The 24,849-nt window shown below is 42.3% G+C and overlaps 1 protein-coding gene across 10 annotated transcripts in view; it reads right to left on the bottom strand.

Annotated features, from left to right (window-relative positions):
- Nucleotides 1-24,849, bottom strand: part of ROBO2 (roundabout guidance receptor 2) — a 974,141-nt gene that overhangs the window by 146,070 nt on the left and 803,222 nt on the right. For all 10 annotated transcript variants that reach the window (XM_069636436.1, XM_069636431.1, XM_069636432.1 and 7 more), the window contains exons 9-13: nt 21,017-21,222; nt 19,626-19,707; nt 16,126-16,291; nt 11,863-12,029; nt 1,941-2,062 (exon numbers count right to left, since the gene is read on the bottom strand). In XM_069636436.1, the coding sequence (XP_069492537.1) occupies nt 1,941-2,062; nt 11,863-12,029; nt 16,126-16,291; nt 19,626-19,707; nt 21,017-21,222 (743 nt within the window). The remainder of the gene's footprint in view (nt 1-1,940; nt 2,063-11,862; nt 12,030-16,125; nt 16,292-19,625; nt 19,708-21,016; nt 21,223-24,849) is intronic.

Genomic DNA, 24,849 nt, shown 5'->3' with positions numbered 1-24,849 from the left:
GAAATCACTGAATCTGCCCACGTGACCCCTTCACCAGGCTTGCATCAGCTCCATAACTTCAGATTCAGATTGCTACTGAACACCATCAAGGGGTTGTTCAGGGTAAGTTCGCTGAGGTGAAGTGCTGGCAAGATTAAAGGTGGACTCCTCCAAGTTCCCAAAGAAGCTGATCGAGCATAATCTGTAGGAAGGGAAAGCAACGCTTGCTGGCAGCGAGAGAATATAGGTTACCGGGGTGTGTCAGTGCTTGGACTGCAATCTTACAACAATGCAGTCTCCTATTGGCAGTATCTGTGGCTATTTTTTAGGTGCGGATATCTTGCAAATGCCATGGGAAAACTCTGTGCACAATTTCAAGAATGAGGCAATAGCAAAAAGCACCAGGACAAGGGATTACATCATAAACTAGTGCAAGAATTGCTAACACAGAGGCAAGGAGTGTGAAGGCTTCCAACTTCAGCTGTCAAATTATAGCTGAAGCTGCCGCAATTGTCTTCCATATGTGCAAAGGATAACGATGCATCATCCCTCAGCCTGGGGTCCAGCAGTTCTCAAGAGAAAGGTGTATTCTCAGGAAGTTATGTAATATTGAATTTATCATCATCCAGGGCGGGTGCTAAAGCCAATATGTTTCTTCGTATTGCAGCCTGAATTTAGCTATCCGAACCTGTGTTCCTAGCAACCTGGAATCTGCTTGCACCTGCCCCAGCATCTTTCCCCAAACCTTTGCTTCCCGGTGCTGTCCGTCTCTGTCTCCCACTCAATCAATCAATGGGGAGGAAGGATAGCTCAGGGGCAAAACGTTTGTCTTTGAAGCCAGGCAAGGCAGCGCTACACAAATTCCAATCCTGATCCCATGCTTGGAAATTACTTTGCTGGTGCTAAGCTAATCAACAATAAAAAATAAAAAAATCTCTGCTTCCACTTACATCTATTTCTTTTAGATGGGTGCCGCCAACGAGTTGCTCCAGCATGCAAGGCCACCATGGAAATGCAGGAGGACCTCTGAATTGAGCGAGTGCTAGGTCCATTCATTCAAACAACCACATTGCTATCAGCAGCCCTGTTTAAAACTCAGACCACTAACCACATTTATAACCCCCACTGCAGGCTTCATGTGCCAGTAATGCTGGTACCGGCATATTAAGATGACAAGAGGTGGGTTTTTATTGGTAAAATGGCTGGTGCTGTCCTTCAGACATTATTCTCTGAACAAGGTCTTGCACTCAGGAACGAACAGCCACACCCTTCAACTGCCGTTTGCACTACACAAATACATTGATTGATTGGATCATCATAAAACATGATTTTCTCAGAACGAATATTCTTACAAACTCACATCAACCCTGTGGACTCTATGGCCAAGAACACGTTAATTGAGAACATGTTACATTGGGGAAAAGATTCAAATAGTATCGATTGACGTATGTTTGTTTTGTTATTTATTAAAGTTGGTGGGATTCCATACACCAAATTCCATGCAATTCCATGCTGCCATTGCAGAATGAGGGTGTCAATGCCACATTAGAATTAGCATAACTGTGAAGCATGGCATTGCCATCAAATCTGCAGTGCAATTCACTGTTGGTCACACCGAACACTGCAGTATTAAACAGCACATGGACTATTTTGCATCGAACCATCATCTCACCAAGAACATCATTCAACCAGAAGAGCAATTCACCTTCACTTGTATATATTTTGCAGACTTTCGATTGACAAACGTAGACATGTATACGTCTGGGAAACCGTTTTGGAAACATCAGGTCTGTCTGTATGCATAGATGTCTGTTCACGTTGGAAATTATTCGAAATTATTTGAAAAAAATAACAGACCCAACATGGTAAGGATAACATGAACAGTTCCATCATTAAGAGAAATAGCCATATTGGGGAAGAAAGCAGACCAGGCGCTATCCGTATTCTTTGTACAGTCTTACCGTCCAGGTGACTTGCATTGTGGTTGGCGTCAGAACGACCGGATTGTGCAGTCGGACAATGACATCACCCAATTCTTTTTGAACTTGTCTGTGATCCACTCCTTGTGCTGGTGGACTGATATCTGTCAAGGTATTTGCAATATTTTGTTTTAAAAATAAGACCAAAAACAGGATCAACTACATGAACAACAGTTTTGCGTCATTTATATGTAAATGATCATTTGCATGCATTTGTATATTATTGTGTGTAACGAACATGTATATAAAAAAAAAAAAAAACAACGTAAATGTGTTCCTAGTTCGAAACCTCCACATGGGGCTGATTAAACCTCTTTGCTGAACAAGGGACTAACGATAACTTTATATAAATGTGATGTTTGCACCAATAATGTTGACAATGACAATTTGACAAATCACAACATATGATATTAAAAGAAGCATGTGTTATACATTCTGCCAACATGGGGACATTACAACGTGTAGCACATATCTGAAGGGGCTACTGTGGACAGCCATATAAATGCTGGGAATATATATAGTAATACTCATGATATGTTTTTATCTAATGCTTAATGCCACATCCCACTCACCTACAAAGGAATACTAGTTGTCATAATTACCCCGATAATAGTATTAGCGTCCTCAATTTAATGATGTCAAAAGGATGAATGATTGATTTAGATGTGCTGGGATTCAAACTAATTGGAACTGCAAGATTTGATCATGTCAGAGGCAAGCACTTAATGCATGAGCTATCCAAATCATTTCTGCTGGCATCATTTGGATCAATTAACAATTGGTTCAAAATATACCACTAACTCAATCCCTCAAAAGGTATATGAAGAGTGCAGGTGCACAAAGAGGAAACTCATAGGAAAAGAGTCTATGCTTTTTACCTGAGATGAAGGCAGCCACTTAAAACTCGCATTTAAGAGTTGGTGGAAGACGTTATGCCTCCTTTCAACAACCTTGCCAGCAAAGCTCTATTAATGGCCAAAAATAATGCAGAACTACTGCCAGCCGTGCAGTCTTTAGCTCTTCCTCTGCCCTGACTGCCACCCTGTCTTCCATCTGCTTCTTGATTGCTCTTCATGAAAAAGTGCCGTACAATGTACCCCTCGGTGGTGGGATTGGTGCAGGTGCCTATTGCTGGGCTTGTGAGAATCCAAAGGGGTCCCCTTCACACTCTCACTCAGGAGCAGCCAAGCAGAGTGACCACCATTGAAGGTTTGAGGATTGTGTGCACAGTGCAAAGGGGTTTGTCATCGGCAGTTCCATCCTGAAAAATCAGTCTACAAGACACCGGCTGGTGGTGTGGGTAGAGTGCACGGTCTAAGCGCTTCCACCAAGCAATCATCACTGGCTTCCCTGTTAGTAACCCATGGCCTAGCATCCAGGAGACACAGATGTGCATGCTAGCTCTTACAAATGAGGGCTTGAAAGAGGCACGTAGTTCTGAGTTTGGACCTTTTTACTTCCTTCTCAGAAACAATCTTAGAGCCTGATTTATTCAAATGTTTTAAAGTGGGAAAGTCCAATTTGAGAACATTTTCACGAAAGATACAATCAGTTTATTCACCAGGGTTATCTGGGGCACAAGATGTCTGATTATTTAACTGAATCATGTAGTATTGAATTTAAGTGTTTCATCATCCCGGGAGGATAGCTCAGCGGCAACGTCCACGCCTTGGAAGCAAGACGACACCAAGCAACACAGGGGGGCAACGTCCACGCCTTGGAAGCAAGACAACACCAAGCAACACAGGTTCGATCCCCGGGTCCGCACTTAGAAACCTCTGGGTGTTTAAGCACATTATAAATACGAAACTAAGACAAAAACAATTACACAACTAAAAAACGAACAATTCCTGTAACAGCGCCTCAATGCCCACGGGCTGTGTGAGTGCTTTTAAAAATGCAAATAAATAAATAAAATAAATAAATCATGTACCTTCATTTCAATATTCTGCCGACAAACAAATATATCAGCTCTTGGCATGGCTCTTCTTCAGATGAGCGTCAATGGAGACTCTGTTTAACCAAAGTCGAAACAAGTTGACATTTCCTTACAGATTGCCCTACACTGTCCCAGAATTAGTCTAGGGATACAGTGTTTTCGTGACTAAAATAGATAGCATACGAGGCCACCAATTTTAGTCTACCCTTCATGGGGCTAAATCTGTTGGTATTACCGCGGCTGGCTTTTCAGTATGGAATATGGCAAAAAATAAATTTCTCTTGCCCAATGATGAGATATCCTAAATCACCTTAAAAAATGTTCTTTGAAGTAAGACAACCTTATTCCCTGTTTGATTACTTATTGTAAACAAATGTATCAATTAATTTATATGTTGTGTCAGTTCTGTTATAGATTTGTTTTTATTCAAAGGTGAATAATGATTTATTCTTTTCTTTTTAATGTGATAAAGATATGTGCTTAAAGTTTTCTAACTTAACTGAACGCACAATAAAAAAAAGAAACGAAAAAAACTTTTTTGTAAATCAGACCCTTGGCATCGATAAATCAAACAGTGTTTTTCTTAGTATATGGACAGGTGATGACGGCCAACTGCTTCAGTTAATACATTTATCATTAGTGATAATTTCACAAGGTAACACGCTGCGTGATGTTTTTTCGCTTTTATTTCCCTGCTAGAGGGTTTGCACGGATTGTGGTGGAAGTGCTAAAATCAAACGGTAGTGTGACAATGCTGTAGTTTCTATTTGACTTTATTGCTCTTTTTATTTTATTAGGCCAGATGATGTGTTTTTTTTAAGAATTGTACTGTGCAGAGTTTCAAATTAGTTAGTTGGACATAGCTTTTATGGAAAAAAAGTATTTTGTATTATTTTTCTTTCAAACATTATGTTTATGTATATGCACTTTTAAGTGAAAGTGAAAGCAAGTATGTCGTGTATGGTATGGCTCATGGTATCTGAAGTGCAAAATGTAATTAATTATTGTTCTGCTGGTAGTAATCAGAAACAACAACAGCACTAACTGTATCACTCTTCTCTAAGGAGGCCCATACGATCCTTCCCCTGACAAATAGTAACATCAGTACAGGCACAAAACATATAACCTCAAGCCACAGTAAATTAAATTGCATCATTTAAACCAACTGCAACACTTCCTTACATTTATATAATTAGCTTTTTTGTTTGGAAACTGTTGTGACTCTTTAAAGACACTATGCATGGAAGAATAACAATTCTGAACTATACTTTGCCCGGCATCCTTGTGTCAAATTCAACAAAACCAGATGAAGTTACCAAAACGAATCTGGAACAGATACACCAGATAGGAGAACAAAGCTTTTATGTATAATATCTAAATTATGCATGGGCAAACAAGCTCCAAAAATATTCGAGCCTGTCTAAACACTGGGGGTTCGACTGGGCTCTAAATATATGAAACAATTTGGGGCAGAGGCCCGAAACGTTTAGAAGACATTTGAACCATAATGTGAGCCGCTCAGACAGATACAAGTATTTTCTGGTTTGATTCGGCTCATATAAAGCTCATCAGTGATACTAAATGCTAGTATACTGGATAAGTAGTCTAGAATTCAGTATCATTTGCATTCCTTTAAAAAAAATGAGCAGATCATGCTATCCTCAAAGGTGAACTGCACATTCAGGGGGCTGTTCAGTAACACAAATGATGCACTGGGCACACCCCTTGCTTGGAGTATTGTCACTAGCATGCACCAGACATTAGTGTATGGCTGGCTCGAATGCATCCCATGGGTACTGGGAGCACATTTCACAGTAAGGGGACTACAGGTAATAAGATAGCTCGGATCATAATTGACATTTCTTTGGGCACCATAGAATATACCCAGTCCTACCCATATTTGGGCTTAGAATTTGAGGATTGCCCAAATTATGATATGATCATCAGTAAAAAAAAACGACGAGCTAAAACAATCACGCTCTAAGCCTGCAGGTTTGCTAGAGGTACTGCGGGGCATAGTATGGCTGGGATTGTAAAGCTTTTCCATCAATGCTTTGCCACAACTGTCCTTTATGGTCTTGAATAACTAGCAATCCAGGATCTTATATGGCTAAACAAGCTTGAGGGCCATTACTGGCATATGGTGTTAGGACTGAACCCGACATGCCCCCTGGAATATCTCCACCTTGAATTAGGTTTAACATCTTTAAGAGGTATGGCACTGCGTGCCAGGGGGATACTTTATGTTAAGTCCTGCTCTGACCCTACCTGTGGCTATGGCCAGGGATAGCTATGACTCAGAAAGGACCGGGTGTGGCTTTAACTTTAAGATCTTAAATAAAGCCCTATTCACGAAGATCGATTGTCCTTTCACTAAAAAAAGAGGCTACCGCATTGTCCACTTAAAAAAAAAAATCCTCCGAGCACAAACTCAACGGGTGGGATTGGAGTGAGAACTATAGACATTTGGCAAAGATAAAAGGATACGAGGCGGTAGCTCATGCGGTGCACCGCTATTGTAAGATCGAACCCTATCTACAGCTTTACCCTGCCCCTAAAGTTAGACAGTTCATCCTGAGGTTACTCTTAAGCCAACTTCCAGGTGATGACTGTGCTGGGTCCGTGCCTAAAGGTACCCCTTGATATTTTAGGAGCCTGAAATAGCTCAAGCAAATTTGAAGCTGTTCTTCAAGGTTTTGAACCATCATTCAAGTCGAGCACTAAGGCACGCTTACCTGAGATCTATATTCCCTAGATAGTTGAAAGGGTGGACAGTCCACCAGTGACAACTTGAAATAGTTCAATGGCAAACCACTATGGGATAGCATAGTTGTCACTGATATTTTATGGTGAGCAAATGATATAGGCACGCGGAAGCCCGTTGTTCTTTACTTTCACACTCAAATCATTTAATGTAGTTTCTACAGATCAGATTGCTCAGCAAAATTCAGATATCACATGCCATGGAGTGTTCGTTATTTGAAAAAGCCTAGCTCGAATTGTGAAATTTAACATACTGGTGCACTTGAAATCGTGAAAGCCTCTGAAACATGCATAGCGAAAGGAAGGTAAACACGCAGATACCTTTAATCTCTGTTTATACTTATTTCATTGCATGAGAAGTGGGGTTTCAATTTCTCCCTGCAATATATGGTCACGGAAGGTGCACATGGAAAGTAGAGGGAAGAGGACAAGCAAGTTACAGATTCTGCAATCACATCCAGAGCAGCAGTGCGTCAGAGCCACTTTCTTCTTAACCATTTGGATCTTTGAGACCATATTTCCATATTTTCTCCAGAATTTAAAGAATCTGGAGAAATTGAAGGTCTTCAAAATAGAAACTTAGGAAAACCAAGAGATAGTGTGATATATGTTAGGCATGTGCCTTTGAAAGGGCCATCAAGTGGCTAGAAATATGAGCATGCACTGCCAGTGTACCGCCCACCATCTCATCAGCTGGTAAGATAGCTCAGCGGGTTGAGCGCTCGCTGCTGCAATCTGAGTGTGATCTGTTGGTCGCAGGTCCAAATCCTGGCAAGGCCAACTCAGCCTTTCATCCTTTCCGAGGTCGATAAATGAGTACCAATTTCAGTTGGGTGATATTGTATGTAAATATGTGCTCTGTAAAGCACTTTGGATTAAGGCGCTATATAAATAACACATCATTATCATCAGACACCTGAGCCCCTTCCACACGCACCACCATGTTTTTCCTTGCTGCCCTAGCTCTTTTCAATAACTTCAGCTGCCCCTCCTCCCTAACCTAGGCCCCAGACATCCCATGACCCTTCCCCCACTCTGTCCCTCCCTGCACACTTATCTGCTGGGCCAGAGCTTTCTGCTCCCATCATGGTGTGCCATCCCCAGGATCAGTGCCTACCATAAAAATAGAAAAGTGACTCAGTCCCTTTCCGGTATACTATGGTGGTGGCCATCTTGTATTTCTTTTTTTATGGGTGATTGAGCTGGTGGAATACACGTGGAGCCAGTCTCCAGTGAAAGAAAATAAATACAACTATTTGCATCCCGAAAGGTGTCCGTGTGTATGAATATCAATCATCCCCCTGACGTGGGGCATACCAGGCCCTGTCCAGCCTCGGGTTGACAGGTAGTTCTCCGCCCTGGGATGCCCGCTACACAGAGGTGGTTGCTATAATCTTGCATACCTAGCTGCATGATTTTCCCCGCCTTTCCCTAAGCATGAGGTGAGGTCAACATCTTTTTTGTTTTGGGACCTAAACTCTGAGATTCCCTTCCATAACATCCAAGAGACAAAGTGTATCGAAAAACATTGAGAAATCTTTCAGAAAAAAACAAACGTTCTTCTCTTGCTTTCCCTCTTAACAATAGCTTCTATGCACAATGTACATTGTTGTCATTGGCAGCCTGCTGGTATTTCAAAGTGTACAAGAGCGTGTGTGGCATTTCTGTTTAACCACCCTCTTGACTAAACACCGGTTCGAGCCTCCCTTGAGCTTGTTTGCTGTTCCCTCTCTGTTGTTTGTCCATTGCCTTGTTTTGTGCGCACCTGATGCCCCTGGGCGAGTGGTGCGTTACACAAATTAGAAATAAATAAATAAATAAAATACATACATCCAAATAATCAGAAAGCAAATGGTACCTGGTGTTGGGTGCTTCAGTGGCATTTCTTTAGACTCTGAATATCTTTTTGTTTTGTTAGGTCCAAACAGGGTACAAAACAGGTACTCCTGAGTCCCAGTAAACAATTTTGGCAACGAGAAGGGGTTAAATAACCTTACAAAACAGGAATTAGTATTTGTCTCTGGCGATATGGATATCACGATTTCCTTAGAATGGAACCCACAATCCACAGGACCGAAACAAGCAAGCGCATGAGGTGAGGGTCGAAGTGTCATCCAAAAACATTCATACGAGCATCCCTAATAAACATTCCATGTAAATTACTACTAAATCAAGGGTGATTGAATATAGTACTCTACCTGAAAGAAATACCCCTTTATGGGTTTCATATGCAAATTATTATTATTATTTTTTTATGTCAGTAGATGTAAGTGCTGGCAGATCTATACCGCTGCCAGCTTAAAAACATGACGCTGGTCTTCACAAAAGACTAATTCCTGCGTTAAGATATATCTTTTTTTCGATGTATTATTGAGAGGAGCACCTGCACTAGTCTCTGCGTATCAGCAGTTCTCCCTTCAGCTAATGGGATCTTCCATTTGCTAATCATTGTAATTACCTACAAGTTATTCATTATAACATGATTCGCATTATGAGGCCACCTGTTTTATGATTTTCCGCGGTGTTGAGAGCAGTTATTTAAGGCATTTGAGCAGGATGGCAGACATCAGTCTATGGCACTGATAATGCGAGATGTAGCCTAACCCACTGGGTGGCAGCTTTGCAGATACGCCTGCGCCCGCAGACCATTCGCAGCACTACCCATAACATAGCATACTTTCATCGGTTTGGTCTTGTCGCTCGTGCCAAGGCATGCGTCGCAGCACACTGAAGTGCACTGCAGCAGACAGCTGGCCCTGCCAGCAAAGTGCCCCACTCTTCTCTGGAGTATGAGGCTAAGTGTCTCCGAAATCACGCTGATTTAAAAGAAAACACCTCCTTTACTCAGGAAATGCATTTTATAGGAAGCTCTTGCACTAACCCTTTAAGTGCCAAGGACGAGGTATCTCGTCCTTGGGATTACCTCCCCAGTGCCAAGGTCGAGATAGCTCGTCCTTGGCACTTAAGGGTTTAATGAAGGAGACAATATTTGAAGGCTTTGCATGGTGAAATACTGAAATCACCAAAAAAGGCCTTGCCACTGGGGGGGGGGGGCGCTTGTTTTGATAGAAATGTAGGGATATACAAATGCGTGTATTGTATTCATTGGGGAAGGTTCTCACGTGCGTGTGGTAAGTGTACCCGGAAGTGAGGCAAAGCACATATCGTGGGAGCGTTGCTTTACACAGTCAAAGCTGTGTGCATGCATCCTTTACACGTGAAGGCTTTGCTCACCTGCAAAAGGTGTGGGTAGGGGATCTGCAATTGGAACAAATGCCATGTCCATGACACTTGAGGATGGAGCAGTCCTTGTGCCAGTAAGTCCAGCAACGGGCATGCATGTTGCTATATTCTTAACATGCCATGCTCTCCTCTGTAAATATATCCTCCACCTGGACTGGTAGTTTGACGTCTGTCACTACCAATCTGCAACTATCATCCACATGCCCCGAAGGCACTGCCCCATTTCTGAAACCAGGTTGGCTGCCAGACAGAATTATTCAGCCTGGTATACACCAATCAAACTCTTATAATGCCATGACCTCACTATTAATATAGCCCTATTTTTTGGGTCCAAATACAGATGTGTTCCAGTGGTGCTATGGCGTCCATTAACACTGAGCATGGACTCATATGCTTCTGCTCATATATTGCATTTTGCTTTTCTTTCTTTTTCTCGCTGGTGACATGTCATTTATATTATGTTAACACCTTTTTTTTCAGAGAAAATATGCTTTTTGAATGAATTAGTATTTTAGGTTACAAGAAAGCATTACGTGCAATAAATGTTAAACATTACGGTTACAGTTTCCGTTTTCATGCGGGGTTGCGACGCAAGATCCTATCTGTCAGCAACCGGAGCGAGATGTTCTAAAGCAGATGGCTGGAGTTGTATGATTCTTTGCAGAGGTCATATGACACTGAGTGGATAGCGGCATTCTGCATTGTCTTTAGTGGTTGAGTGTGGGTTGCTGGCATGACAATGGAATGATATGCTATTGACGAGCCAGGGACGCACCAGTTGTTGTACAATTGTGAAGTGAGCACAAGTGAGGATGAATTTACCCATGCGTATGTCCACCTTCCCAGTGGCCGCCACTGCCAAGGGCAAACATACAAGGACGGCGGGTGAAGATTTTAGCTGTTTCCTCAACATTAAATCAGGAACTTTGTATAGGCCTTAAGGGCAGTTAATGTGTTAATTTATTGAAGAAGTCGGATAAGGATGTGAGCGTCTCTAGCTTTACATTTTGGACCCAGGTCAAGTTTCTTTTCCAATGCACTTTGCTTCTTCAGCTAATTTGGGAGCAATAGCTTTCCTGCCTATGAAGCTATTTCATTCTGAATGTGGCGTTTAGTTCAGAAGAAAGTCACGAATAGAAGCTGTGTTGCTGAGGTTTGCTTGCAACATACCAAATGCTATTGTTTTGAGGGATATTTAGCTTCTGAATACATTGAACGGATAACACTTCTAGTTAACGTATGTGTTATGAGCATAAAGGAAGACATAAGGCAGAGTGCTGTGATATTGACTACCAGTGCACCAATGTTCAGGATTAGGAACATGGGATGCCATTGTTCGTCCCTGTGGTACTTAGTAGGACTTTGGAACTGTGTAGTACTGCAAGTCTGTGACTCCAATGGTTCGATCTACTTTGTAGTGGGGTTGTAGAAGTAAGGCAAACCAAAAAATACACATTAAAATGATGCAGCCAAAAAAGGTTTCCGTTCATTTCTGCCAAAATAATATTGATTTAAACACACATACATGTTACATGTATGTCTCTTTAGTCTTTGTAGAAACACAACTGTTCAAAGACATGTCATCACACTGTAAAGAATTAAGACATTCATTTCATAGCTGGCAGATCCATCCCATGGCACTGCTCTTTTTGCTGAATATCATTATTCAGTATTAAGTCATATCAATTTAAATGTTAAATGGCGGAACATACACAGCCAAGAAGCATAACGTTGATGCAGCCACAGAGATGTTCAAATGCACATTTAACGAACATGTGTTTTGTATTATTCTTTGCACCTTTGTCTGTGTATTGCGTACTTGTGCATGCGTTGCATGGCATAGCAATGACCTAATGCAATGTGGAATAGAATCAGCAATGGCTCACAACACAGGCAAGGTACACACAAGCAGGAGCTAATCATCTGAGGGCAAGCATTGCCATGTTGTGGAGCAGTTACCTTGAGTCCGCACTGGATCTGACATGGTGCTGGGATCACTCAGGCCCTGGGCGTTGATGGCTCTCACCATGAATAGGTAGATTGTGTTGGGTCGAAGTCCTCTTACTGTGTAAAGAGTAGTCTTAACGTGGTTGGCCACAGTCTGCCAGCTGTTGCTCACTGATTGACTGATATGGGGATACACAACATAGACACATATGAAGGTGGCAGCTTTCCTTATAATACAGAGTGTAATACGCTTGCATAACGCACATTCATGCATGATATTTCCAGGTATCATTTACACAATGGAGGTTACATAGTAAAACGTGCAAGTTGAATGCAGGGGACCACCAGCATTAACACTTAACATGCTGTCGAATCCCCTAAGTGTGATGTTTAACTTTAACAGCACAGTGCAGGACATGAAGGAGTAAAAAAAGGCAAAAACACACGTGCTTGTGCATTTTATTCGCTGTTTTGTTAAAAATGTAAAAATTACCTAGTGGATTCCTGTAGATACCACCTGCTTCTACGAATCCATCTATTCACTTTACACCTGAATTGCACATCTCATGCAGGCATAAGACCAGGTGGCATTTGAAGGTGGAGTGGTAATGCATGGGTGAAATGCTAAATGCTGAATCTGTTTTGGCCTCTGTTCCTCCTTCACAGCCATTGAACATCTCATTGAGTGCCAAACTAAGGCATACACAGTTTAGTGGTTGCTTTTATACCATGGGTCTGCACTGTCCCCTTATACAATTACTACTTATATGCTTTGTGATTTGCATACAACTCAATTGAACCCTTTGGGAAAGGTTCAATTTGTCAATATCATGTTCATTGCATGAGAAGCATACATATAGAGGCCGGGTGATAGACTGGATCCTACGGAACAAACATAATTGCCATGTGTTCCTGTTTTGGAATCATTTCTTATTTACTGTAGACAACGGACATACAGTGTTATTTGTGCTTTAGTGTTATTTGTGCTTTATTGATATGTATTAGGCAGCACATACCAAATCCTACATGTTTGAATGGCGGTTTCCTGTACCTCTGTTTGTGATCTACCAATATATGAAAATTGTCAGCTGTGCAGAATATGTGGGCTAATCAAATATGTATTGTCAGAATTTTTCAGGTATCGCTCGTGAGTATGCCAATTTGCAAAGATGCCCTTGAACACACTAAATTGGATTTTGGAGAGATCACTGAGAAAGTGTCTTTATATACATTAAAACCTAATTCATCTGAAGTACACGTTTCCAATGCCATTTTAGACCTCGAAGAGAAGGTAAAACAATAGAATACCGAGTGGAAGATTTTCTGGCTGCTACTGAAAAAAAGGGTATATATAATGTAATAAATATATAATATATATATATATATATATATATATATATATATATATATATATATATATATATATATATATATATATATGCTTGAGGCTTTGACATACAAATAAACCCAAGGCACGGCTATGGGGTCTTGTATGGCCCCCACCTACGCCAATTTGTATATGGGGTGGTGGACGTCACAGATAGCATGGGCTGAAGAAAGAGAAGAGTTCACCAAACATATAGTGGTATGGTACCGCTGTATAGATGACCTCTTTCTAATATGGGATGGGTCAGAAGAACTATTACATGCCTATGTTGACATGTTGAATGAGAACAACCTGAATCTAGAACTCACATCAGTTCATGATAGTAAGGAATTGGTTTTTCTGGATGTGAAATTCCCTGTTGTCAATAATATATTGACCACTAAACTTTATCGTAAAGAAACCAGTTCCAATTCCACACTTCATGCTCTTAGTCACCACCCAACAGCTCTCAAGAACTCGATCCCATATGGAGAGTTCTTGAGAGCTAAGAGGGCCTGCAGCACTGAATTGAATTACCTAGAGGAAGCCCAATATATAGGCCAAAGATTTGTTAATCGTGGGTACAAGAGGAAGGTTGTGGCTGATTGCTTTGACAAGGCTAAAGATATCAAAAGAACTGAACTGTTTAAAGTACATAACGTTGTTTAGAAAGATGACATCAGATTTGTCACCAACTTTAACCATCAGGCCAGTAACATCAAAAAAATAATGAGTAAACATTGGAATGTACTTCTGACAGATCCAGATCTCATTAGAGTACTGAACACTGTCCCCAGTGTTGCTTATCGTAAAGCTCCCACTTTGAAAGCTATTCTGTCCCCCAGCATGGTGGTTGCAGAAAAAATCACGCCTGATAGTCATTTTATGAAACAAGAAGCTGGAGGGTTTCGGAAATGTGCAAATTGTAAAATGTGTAATTGTGTGTCCAAGAAACCCTTTATTAGCTGTAATGGCTTGAAATGGAGACATAAACACAAAATCACGTGCACTACCAAGTTTGTAGTATATGCTATTACATGTGAATGTGGGTTACATTACATTGGATCGGCAATAGGAGCTCTCAAACTACGCATATTCCAACACTACAGAGCGATCAAAAATGGGGACCTTACCAACCCACGGACAGGACATTTTATTGAAAAACACAAAGGTGATGTAAAAGCTATGTCAATTTGGGGCTTGCCCATATTCCACTTCATAAGAGACTGGGCAATCGAGAACTGAAATTGCGACAGCTAGAAGCCACATTAATTTGCAAATTTGACACATTGAGACCCCTGGGACTAAATATCTACCCAGAATTGTTTGTGTTTTTACAATGAATCTATGAAAGGACATTTGAGACGATGCGATGTTGCACTTGCACTTTAATCAACCGGTATGGCTGAATCATATATTGATGTGAAACATGTTTCGATTCTATGATTTTGCACTGGCACTTTACAACAATGTATGCTCTAATTATGGAGACATTATTGCAATAGATGCATTATGCATTTATCTGCCTGTTGTCTAATATGGCATCTCGTGGAACTATTGTGTTTAGAATATGCTGAGGTCTATGCAGATTGATGCGGTTTGCCTTGTCCAATAATTAGGATGAGGCGCCTTCAAGGTACAATATATGTAGAGGCATGTCATGTAACAAGATACTTACGAAAGGAAATGTGCTGTACTCATCTCTGTCTTTTGTTTAAGGCATTCTAAGCCATGGGGTGAAATGGTCGACCCTTTCATCATGTAGGATGAAACCAAACCATTTTTTAGACAATTTTTGCGCACTGGCGCATATGAACACATTATTACAATATTTTAATATGATCTCAGGAGGCAGATTCTGGCGTATGGTAGGCAGCCTCTCCCCTTTGCTTTTATATTTCTCCAAGATGGTATTTAGCTGATATGGGGTTAGTACTTACTTAGATACATGGATTTTGAATCCTTCATAGATGGCCGCGGCTGTGCACGTTAGCAATCCCAGCCTCTTGCGATCACATGATCGTCAAAACGAAAGCATCGGGGAGGAGCCTAATACCAATGCCGGTCCTGCGCCTGTTTTTATAAATGGAAGGTGTTCTCACATATTAAGGAATAAAAGCCTGAGGAAGCTTGGTACACAAGCGGAACGTGTGGCGGTTTCCACCGTGGTGGGGTGAGTGTCTTTTAACCTGTTTGTCAGCAAGGGAGGCAGGATAGATGCCTACCCTCTTTACGCCATCAGGCAGTGTTGGTTGCACGAGATTTTTTGTAATGAAATATATATATATATATATTTATTTTAAATGTATATATTATTTTAAATTTGATTAGCATGCAACAGGAACAGACACAGTAACAGGCGCAGTTTCATATACCCTGGGTTAACCATTTTAAATACTATTTCATAAAAAAAACTAAATACTTTTTTGTTTATTCACTTTTAGTGAACTGTTAATACTGCTGGACAATGGGTAACAACAAAATACTGACAGACAATTCCGCCCACTAATAATATTTGCAGAATGAGCTCCACGCATCTCAAAGGCAGCTGTATTGCCATTTGACTAAAGTTAGATAGGGATGGCACACTCGTTATATCATTGCTTGCAATGCTTATTGACACATGCCCACTACAGCTGACAGTTCATAAGAGGAATGGTACACAGTGACAACGGGTGCACTGTGCTATCATAATTTGCTAAAGGTGACATGCATCAACACTAGAGAATGGCAATAAGGAGAGCTTTCTTCAATTGTAAACTTGCAAGATGGATGGTAGGGTACAAATGCTTAGCAATACGAATGCTAAAGTGGGAAAATTCAGCAGAGTAGCCATAACACCAGACAACTGAAGCTGAAGGTCAGAACAAATAAAATATAAAAGATCCGGGATGACGTGTATCGCATACCTGAAAGCTTCGATGATATATGCATTAATGGGCAGGCTCCCTGGCGTGCCGGCCTGCCAGGACAAGGTGACACTGTTCTTGGTAACATCAGTGACTTGAGGTTTGGACGGTGGTCCGGGAAGATCAATTGAATCATAATTCCTATTGATTATTGCTGTGCCAGACTCTGTACGGATTACAAATGCAGAGGGAATGTTCATTAGTGGCTGCTTAGTGGAGGTCCAATAACACAGAGTGACGACCTCTAAAGCACATCGTTTTAAAAAAGATACAATAAAAATCACAAAGGAAGAACACTTATGACCAACATTTAAAACAAGTTTGACTTATTTTTTTACTGCTTAAACATCTATGCATCAAAGTGCATGCTGTATATTAGTTAGATCACTTTCACCTCAATGGATTGCATATTATTATGCACATCTGCACCGGGAGATGTCCCTCCACCAGGGGGAGCCTGTCACAACATTTTGAATGGGATTGATGATCATGTATTATAGACAGACAATATTGTTTAAGTCACAATATAGCAATAATCACTCTGGACTCACAAGCTTCAAAGTGCCACAGTTATAGTACCTCCAGAAGTCGGAGGCTTTATGCCAGGCCCTTGTGCCACTACAATCCCATGAAGCCATGGGCCAATTCATTATTGCCATTAGTGCTCTGGATTAAAAACAGGTTGCTGATAGCAATGTATTTGTTTAACAAAAATGGGTTATGTGCTTGCTGTGTTCCATCCATTGAAACAAATACTCATCCAATAACCCACCATGGAAATAATGTAAAGCCAGGCTTTATGTGGAGCCCTTCTTCCATTTCCATGGAGGCCAGGGAGCATTTGAGGAGTGACACGGAAGACCGGACGACCAACAGGCAAGTAGATGGGAGGTGGTGAGGAGTCCAAGGGGCAGTGGGGATTGGATGGGAACATGTCATTGTGGATTTGAGCACCTCACAGCTTTCTCTGATCTCGGGCAATGATCGGTACCCCGCCCACAGTGCTATTGAATGCAATATTAACTTAACCTAGGCTAGGGGCTATGAAAGCGGCACATTTATGAACAAGTTGTTCATCAATATTTGGCAATAGACATTTGCATTCAGAGAACTGTAATGAATAATGGACATGCACAAGATGTGCCACTGTCAATGAAAGCTCTTTAGAGTGCTTAGAAATATATTATAGGCTGGATTACTGCAAGGAGTAATCCTTGTAAATGCAGGCATTATGTTTTGAAATATAGGTGCGTGTTTTAGTAAGGTACTATTACATTTAAGGCCTCTATGCATTGTATTCTTAATCCCTAGATGTGTAAATGATGGGGCTCCCTAATATACACACTGCACCTCTGAAGAACATTGGTGTAAATGGCCCACTTGCACTTGATGTGATCTGGCAGAGTGGGATTGCAGAAAGAAAGGCCTTTATGCCATATAAAGAAATCGCACAGGGCTCTCATACCTGTTTTCTTGAGGTGGTAGCATACTACTACTGGTGCTCACCGTTAGTGTAGGCAGTGTGCACATTAGAAGGTGAAAGACTGTAGGGTGGGACCCTGGTTGGTGTGGCAACAAACAGTCTCTAGATCTGCAAGAGTCCCACAAGGGATACCACTCAATTGGATGGAATTATTTTGCCTCCCATTTAGGTCACCTCCATTGGGATCAGGAAAAGAGGTTCCTTATCTACCACAGTTGCAGCCCTGCCCCTGGCCAAATGGAATTCCATCAGATGATAACAGAACCAGCACAGAGATGGTGTGGCCTCATTTATTTGGAGCACATCTCCATGCAAATGTGATTGAATATAGAAGAGGTTTCCATAGAATTGTGCATCACTTGTAGTCATGGAACATCAGTAGCCATGGCTTTCACTGTTCCACAGCCTCTTTTAATGGTTTTTAATACCCTGGAGGGGCGCCACAGTGCCTCCTAGCCAATCTGGGAGCTTGGAATGTAGACTTTACCTGATGGTTATTCGTGCAATCTGTGCCCCCCTGAGCAGCGAGAGGCTGCCATTTTCCTTCTGGGTAACATATAAGTGAGCCTGCATGCACTTCCCCAACTACCTTCTCCAAATTCCATTTCCCCTGACCACTACTTTATCATCCCAATCCCTTCCCTGTTTGCCTGCACCTGCCTCATCCCTCACTGGTGCCTAGAACACTCAGTGTTCCTACACTTTGCAGCTGTGCCAATGGCCACCATGGAATGGGAGAAGCTACTACCAGTAGCTCCCTTCTCCCTTGACTAGGACAGCCTTCTTGTTTGGTAGATTTTTTTTTTAGGTTGACAAATTGCAACTCTTTTGTTTCTCAACTTTAAAAAAAAACTACAAAGAAAAATATCGATTAGCACCCTGGTAAGCATGCTGGCATGCTAACACCAAAAAAAACCCACCGGGCATGGGTGTCACTGGTGCTGGTAATGCCTGACCCAGAAATGCCCTGTCAGAATTTACTGAATTGAATCTTGCATTGCATCTTGAGCTTAGTCCATTGACTAACCTGAAGTTAACTACTTGTATTGATTGTTCACTGTATGATAACATATATGAAAAGAAATGGTGACTTCCTTCCATATACATGCTGAAAAATGCAATGAAAAGTACAATCGTTCCATTAAGGGACAGCACAATACATCAAAAGCACCAAGCCTGTCTTAGGGAATCTGCACTTTCAGGTACCTTAATGTTGTACATCAGTGTAGACTAAGGCCTGCAACCTGCAGCTGTTCCATGATCCTGCACCATTGACAGTGCTGGCTAGTGCCGACAGAGTTGCAGTCCACAAAATCTGGTGGGCCAATGATTACACATTACTGCCAAAGACCTTTCCTATAACGAAGCAATAATTGCATGTTCCACACGTCGGATCCTTGCACGAGGGCCGCTGGGCTGTACCATGCTGTACAGCCCATCGAATGTGTGAACATTGCTATTAGCAACCCAGTTTTGCTAAGCAGGTAGCTCAAAGCAACTATTTAGTCAAAAAAAGTGAGCCAATGCAAGTACGTAACCCGTTGTTTTGGACAACCAGCGCATTATTGTTATGATGTCCACCATGGAAATGGAAGCTGGGGCTCCATTCTCAGCCCCTCTCCTATTAGTAAGGCTAATTAGGGAATGTGGAGAGGGTGGCATGGCAGAGCTGTGCCAACCAGGGAAGAGCAGAAAGAAGTCCTTTACCATGATGTAAGTGGGTGGGCTTGAGACGTGTGGTGGAGTTGGGGGCTCAGGAGCGGCAGTGTGGGAGAGGGCTGCATCAAGGAATTCACACACAATGCGAGGGGTGTGAGAAGTACTCAGTGCTGACTGATAGCAGAAGTTTCATCCCATGGTTTGAGCCATGGCTGTTCATTACTTATAAAGCTAATGTTCATTTGTATTCAATGTACATACTCACAGAGAAGCAAAGAGTAAAGGGTGGGTCATACTGGTATAAACATTCATCAATTAAGTTATCATACTGGATTGCCATAGGACACGCTAGGAGTACCTGCAACATCTAATACCGCGCTCCATGAGGTCTCCCCACTTGAACTTGTGGCAACACAAGTATAGGTTCCTGAGTCGGATGGCTGAACAAAAAGAAAGATGTCAGGGTGAGCTACAAATTAGTACTTTCATTATTGAATACAAGTAGGAATACATTCACAGACACACATGATATGATATATTTTATTTATAGCGCGCCTATGCACACATGTTCCACAACACACCGTTCCTAAAGCTATGCTTTGAGTACTTGAGCATTACTCGGATAGAACCCTTCCAAATGCCAACCGCAGAGAATTGCAGCGATGTTCAGATGCATGAGGTGAAATCCACGCCAATAGCACACTGGCATTGCTGCTTCTCAACAGGACTCTGGCATCTGGACTTCTCAAGTGCACTGTCTAATCTAGTAAAGCAGTGAAAATGCATTAACCTTTCTGGGCCCAGCCTGCCATCAGTACAGAGCGGGAGGCTGCCTGGAGGCATGCAGGCATTATTTTCTCGACACAATTCGTTTATACTAAGATAAAGTTATTTCATGGTCAATTGCTGGGCACTGGACTGCAGACAATACCGATGTCAATCCTGTACTTTCTCTTTCCAACCCTTCTTTTGTTTTTTTTTTTTAATGTGGATTAAGAGAAAATCAGAGTTCAGCAATACTCCTTCATACTACTTTGCTTTTGACAAGAACCTAATCTATGCTGCCACTGTCAAAAGTCTCTGGAAATTAGAAAATATTTCAACACAAATCAGCCTCTGAAAGATGCCAGTCACTTGGATTTTCTAAATAGCAGCAGGTCAGCTTTTTGACTTCCTATAATTCCTACATATGATTTTCTGTTCTTCATAAACACTTGGATTTAGCAAACAAACACTAGCATTCTATTTCAGTATCATTGGGTCTCATTACGATGGGCACGGCTGCCGCCAGAGTCGTTTTTTTACCGGCACCTGGCAATGGGGATGTACCAGGGCATTCCAGCCCCGTCGGACCCGGTACATCCCTATAGGGCTCAATGGGAATGCGGAGGTCGAATACATCGGCACCATTCGTGAATGGTGCCGGTGTATCCGACATGCTTTGCTTGCGGGTGCCGGTATGCCCTCCAGGTCACACCAGGCGGGCGAAAAGGCACCCGCGAGCAGAACTCGTAGCTTGCCAGTCCGGTAGTAACGGCTCCGGTAGGTTACCGGCACTGTTACTACTGGACCCGCAAACTTGTAACGAGGCCCAATTGTTGTCTTACTAGGTGTAGATTTGAATAATATAATAATATTATTAACAGGCAACCAAATATTGGCATTCAAAACTGCTAAAACCTGTGTCTTCAAACCTTTTGGTGACACCACGAGGAATCATATACGTGCACGTGTGCTTTTTATACTCACCCTGACAGCCTTGATCTGTAGAGAGCCGTGATCTTGCATAGAAACCCTGCTATCTCGTCCCACGAAACTGAATCCTTCCTTCAGCCAGCTAATACCTGGAGCCGGGTCACCTGTGGCTTTGCACTTGAGCAGGGCCGTTCCATCTACTGCCAGCGTCTGATTGGTTGGACCCTGAAGGATGATGGGTGGAGGTCTATCTGTTGAAACTAATTGACAACACAGCATAGATGAGAATTCAGGCTATCTTTGCATAGTTAGAGTCCTGTACAAGGGGTAACGTGTGAAGAAAGAAGCCTTAACAGTATATTTCTTTTAATATATTGGCTGCCATAGTATTTATGATTTCCTTTGCTGATAACTAAAAGGAATTAAAAGAACCAATACAATGCATCGAGTTGACTCTGATGTACTTTGTGCTCCTCAGCACCCGAGACAATAGTAGAGTGGAGGCTCTTCTTAGACCTGAGTCAGGCTGCATTATCTTCTTACCACCCAACCCCCGCTGGTTCATATATATTGAGCATGGTGGTGGAATCTAGCTGTTTTCAAACTCCAAGGTTATTTGCATTACCTTATCTAATAAATGTATCTCAGCTAAGTGACAGGCACTGTGTTGGGCTGACAGAATATTGCTAAGTGTGAAGACCACTGAAAATCACTTTCCTTCGGCATCACTAGTGAAAGATGCAAGCCCAGTATTTAGCAAATGATAAACATGTCCGATATGAAATGGGCTTGTAGCTGTTAAATCACATTGATAGATACGATGGTTACAATCCACCATTTTAAAAGCTGTACACAACAAACAAGATGACTTACATGTTCGCACAAATTGACAGCGGGATATCTGCTTCACATTTGGTTGATATTACAAGTGAGCATTTTATACATTGCTAAAACTGAGTTGTGGGCCTTAATATAGCATGATACGCGTGGTGGCAGGTTGTACTCTATGATAACCGGCTACAGCTCAAGTTAAAGTAACCGGACCAAAGCTTAGTTAGGAACTTTGTTGAGGCCCGTTACTCGTAGGGTAAGTCCCCAACATGTACTATTCCCATTAGTGACCTGTCCTTACATCTAGGGCACCAACAGCTTTCCTTCTGGCAAATGAATGGGCATGAATACTGCATGCAAGCCCTTTTTTCAAATAACAAGAAGAACACATAGAAAAAAGCCAGCATGGAACAGGCAAAGGGGGTTCTAAGTGAAGTCTCTTATCCATGACAGGCCTTGAGATAGACAGAGGCTGTGAATCGAGCAATGCATCAGGTAATTCTGGCTTTTGGGTTGGAGGTTTGATGAGTTCTGTGAGGAGCAGTAACGTGGAGCTTGGTAGAAGTAACGAGGTCGGCTGAGGAGGCAGTGTCGGTGGGGGGTCAATGTACATGCACCTAGAGGCCTCAAGGTTATGTGTGCTTCTTTGAATGTCAAATAACATAAATAAATAAATAAATAGATGCACGGTACATGAAGTGTTGTCAGCGAATGATGTTGGCATCATTCACAGGACAGTTTGGTCTTTTCTGCCAGCAGTTACAGTTCAATGTCTGCTATATCTGACCGCCACCACTTGGGGGTGTTGTTGGCCCCTTGGCACCTTTTATAATGTGGTGTTCTCTTGACGCACACAGTGTGATGTGACTATAGCCAGAGCTAGGAATCATATCAGGCATTCTTTCAGAAATATCAGAAATATCAATGCAGTTCAATGATCTATGATGTTGTCTTTTGGAGAGTTCCAATGAAGACAGAACATAACCCACTACTGCAAACACTTGCTACATTTCCCTGGTCGTGCAACCTTTTAAGCAATGGTAATGTGACATTGTGTAGTAAATTTCACAGCTTGGAATACTTTTTTCCAAAACGTGATCGGGGTCACTCTCCGCCCAAACCCAACTTCGAGGGGCTCATGCTCGCTCGCGGTTCCCGCTCACATATTCACCAATCAAAATGGATTGCCCACCACCCTTCAGTGCCGCCATCAACCACTGGTTCTGTACTGTTCCTATGTCACTCTATTTTTAGATATCTGTCTCTTCACCTTGATTGATTTAAACCCTTCCCTTTACACTGTAATTTCATCAGATTGTGACGCGCTTCTCTTGCCACCAATGGCAGACCAGCAATCCCCACTGATGTAAACACATAGAGCAAACAACCTAAAGTGTTGCTGACTGCCATTCGTACAAGACGAGAAGCCCCAGACAGAATGACTGCAGAGCCAGGGTTAGCAGTAAGGCTGCCAAACCTTTGCATACGCCAGACACGTGACCGCTGCTGTACTCTGACACCTCTCATGTTCGGGAACTGCAGTTAGTATGTTTTCATCAGCGGGGGAACATCAATCACGTCTGAGCCTCGGTCGTTCCGTCTGGGCGAGCACTGACTGATTAAAACAATCTTTCCGACGGTGGGCACTGTATCAGTGCTCTGACGCTCTATCACCCTGGGCGCCATAATCATGCGCCCACGAGCTCGCCTCTCCTCGCCTGTCTAGAGCCTTCCCTTTATCCTTGACCTGGCTTTTCAAATTTTAATAAGGACTAGTATTTGGATGGAAAATTAATTCTGTGCAGCAGATTACTTGCGGGCCCATCCTCAACGACTAAAAAGGCAAAACAGGAAAAAAAGGCGCGCGCGTTCACCTTCCTGCCAGCACGTCCATTCTCCACATCAGTCCACGAACATAAACACTCCCCCTGCCATCTGTCGCCTGAAAAGGCGCCTGCGTCGAGGCAGCTCGGCGCGCGGAGGCCGGCTACGCAACGATTGTGTGCAATATTATTTCACGAATCAGAAGGCATTCTTCACCCTGTTTTAGCATTAAATCTATGATCAGTAGAACGTTATCCAATGGGATTTTGCCATTATAAAACGCTTCTGTGAATCAGGCCCACTGACACAGACTACAGTGGCTGGTGAATGCATTGAATGCATATTCCCCACCTGAGTCTCAGAATGGTGATGCTTTGGCGCTGCATCTGCATGCACTGGTTCCTGCTAGGAGTCACCTAACCTAAAAAGGCCACACTGAATCCGTTGGGCCCCGGTTTCATTATAACAAGTCTGATGTTTGCAAGAATTCCCACTACACTTTCAACTCTACACAAACTATATAGTTGCTGACTGACTCAGCAGACTGACTTGAGATGTAGTTCACTCATTTCGACAGGTTAATAAGACCTGTACATCTAAGCACTGTAGATTGCACTTTCACACCGTCTTGCAAAGTCAGTATCCCCCACTTTGTTCGAATAGCAAGCTGGTCGAACTACATTTTTCTGCATTTTTCCTACACTTTTTATTGACAAAAAAGATATCTGGTTAGATGGTGAGTTGGGGTTTTGTCTAAAGCAAGGAGGGGCATAGGGCGATACGTGAGGTGCATGCAGGGGTCTCGCCGCCACAATTTTCAGTTAAGAAATCAGTAAGAACATGCAGCAAAATGTGATTTGACCAGTTAAATTTCGAACAAACTGCATATATCCGACAGCTCTACAGCACAAAATCAGTCCCTTCAAAGCCAAATGGCACAAGAAGTACTCGATCGGAGAGAGTGGAAAGCTAACCCCAATAACAACCAAAAAACGAATTCACACCACACGGCAGATACCTTTTTCAGGGGACCTTCTCACCCACACAATCTCAGTTTCTATTGCCAATCCCCTCCCATACTTCTGTGGTCAGAGCACAATTCAAACATTGTGCCATTTCTTTCTACACAATTCCCTTAATGCAGCATTACACGAAGACCCTCTGTTCTGCCTCCTTCAGGCACACCATGCTCTGCCATCTGCATAAGAAGCAGCCCATTACAGGCGTATTGC

This window comes from Ambystoma mexicanum, chromosome 7p (assembly GCF_040938575.1).
Source record: "Ambystoma mexicanum isolate Mex_15411 chromosome 7p, UKY_AmexF1_1, whole genome shotgun sequence".
Lineage (NCBI taxonomy): Eukaryota > Metazoa > Chordata > Amphibia > Caudata > Ambystomatidae > Ambystoma > Ambystoma mexicanum.
Note: the sequence above shows the minus strand (reverse complement) of the source record. Positions and strands in the feature narration are given on the sequence as shown.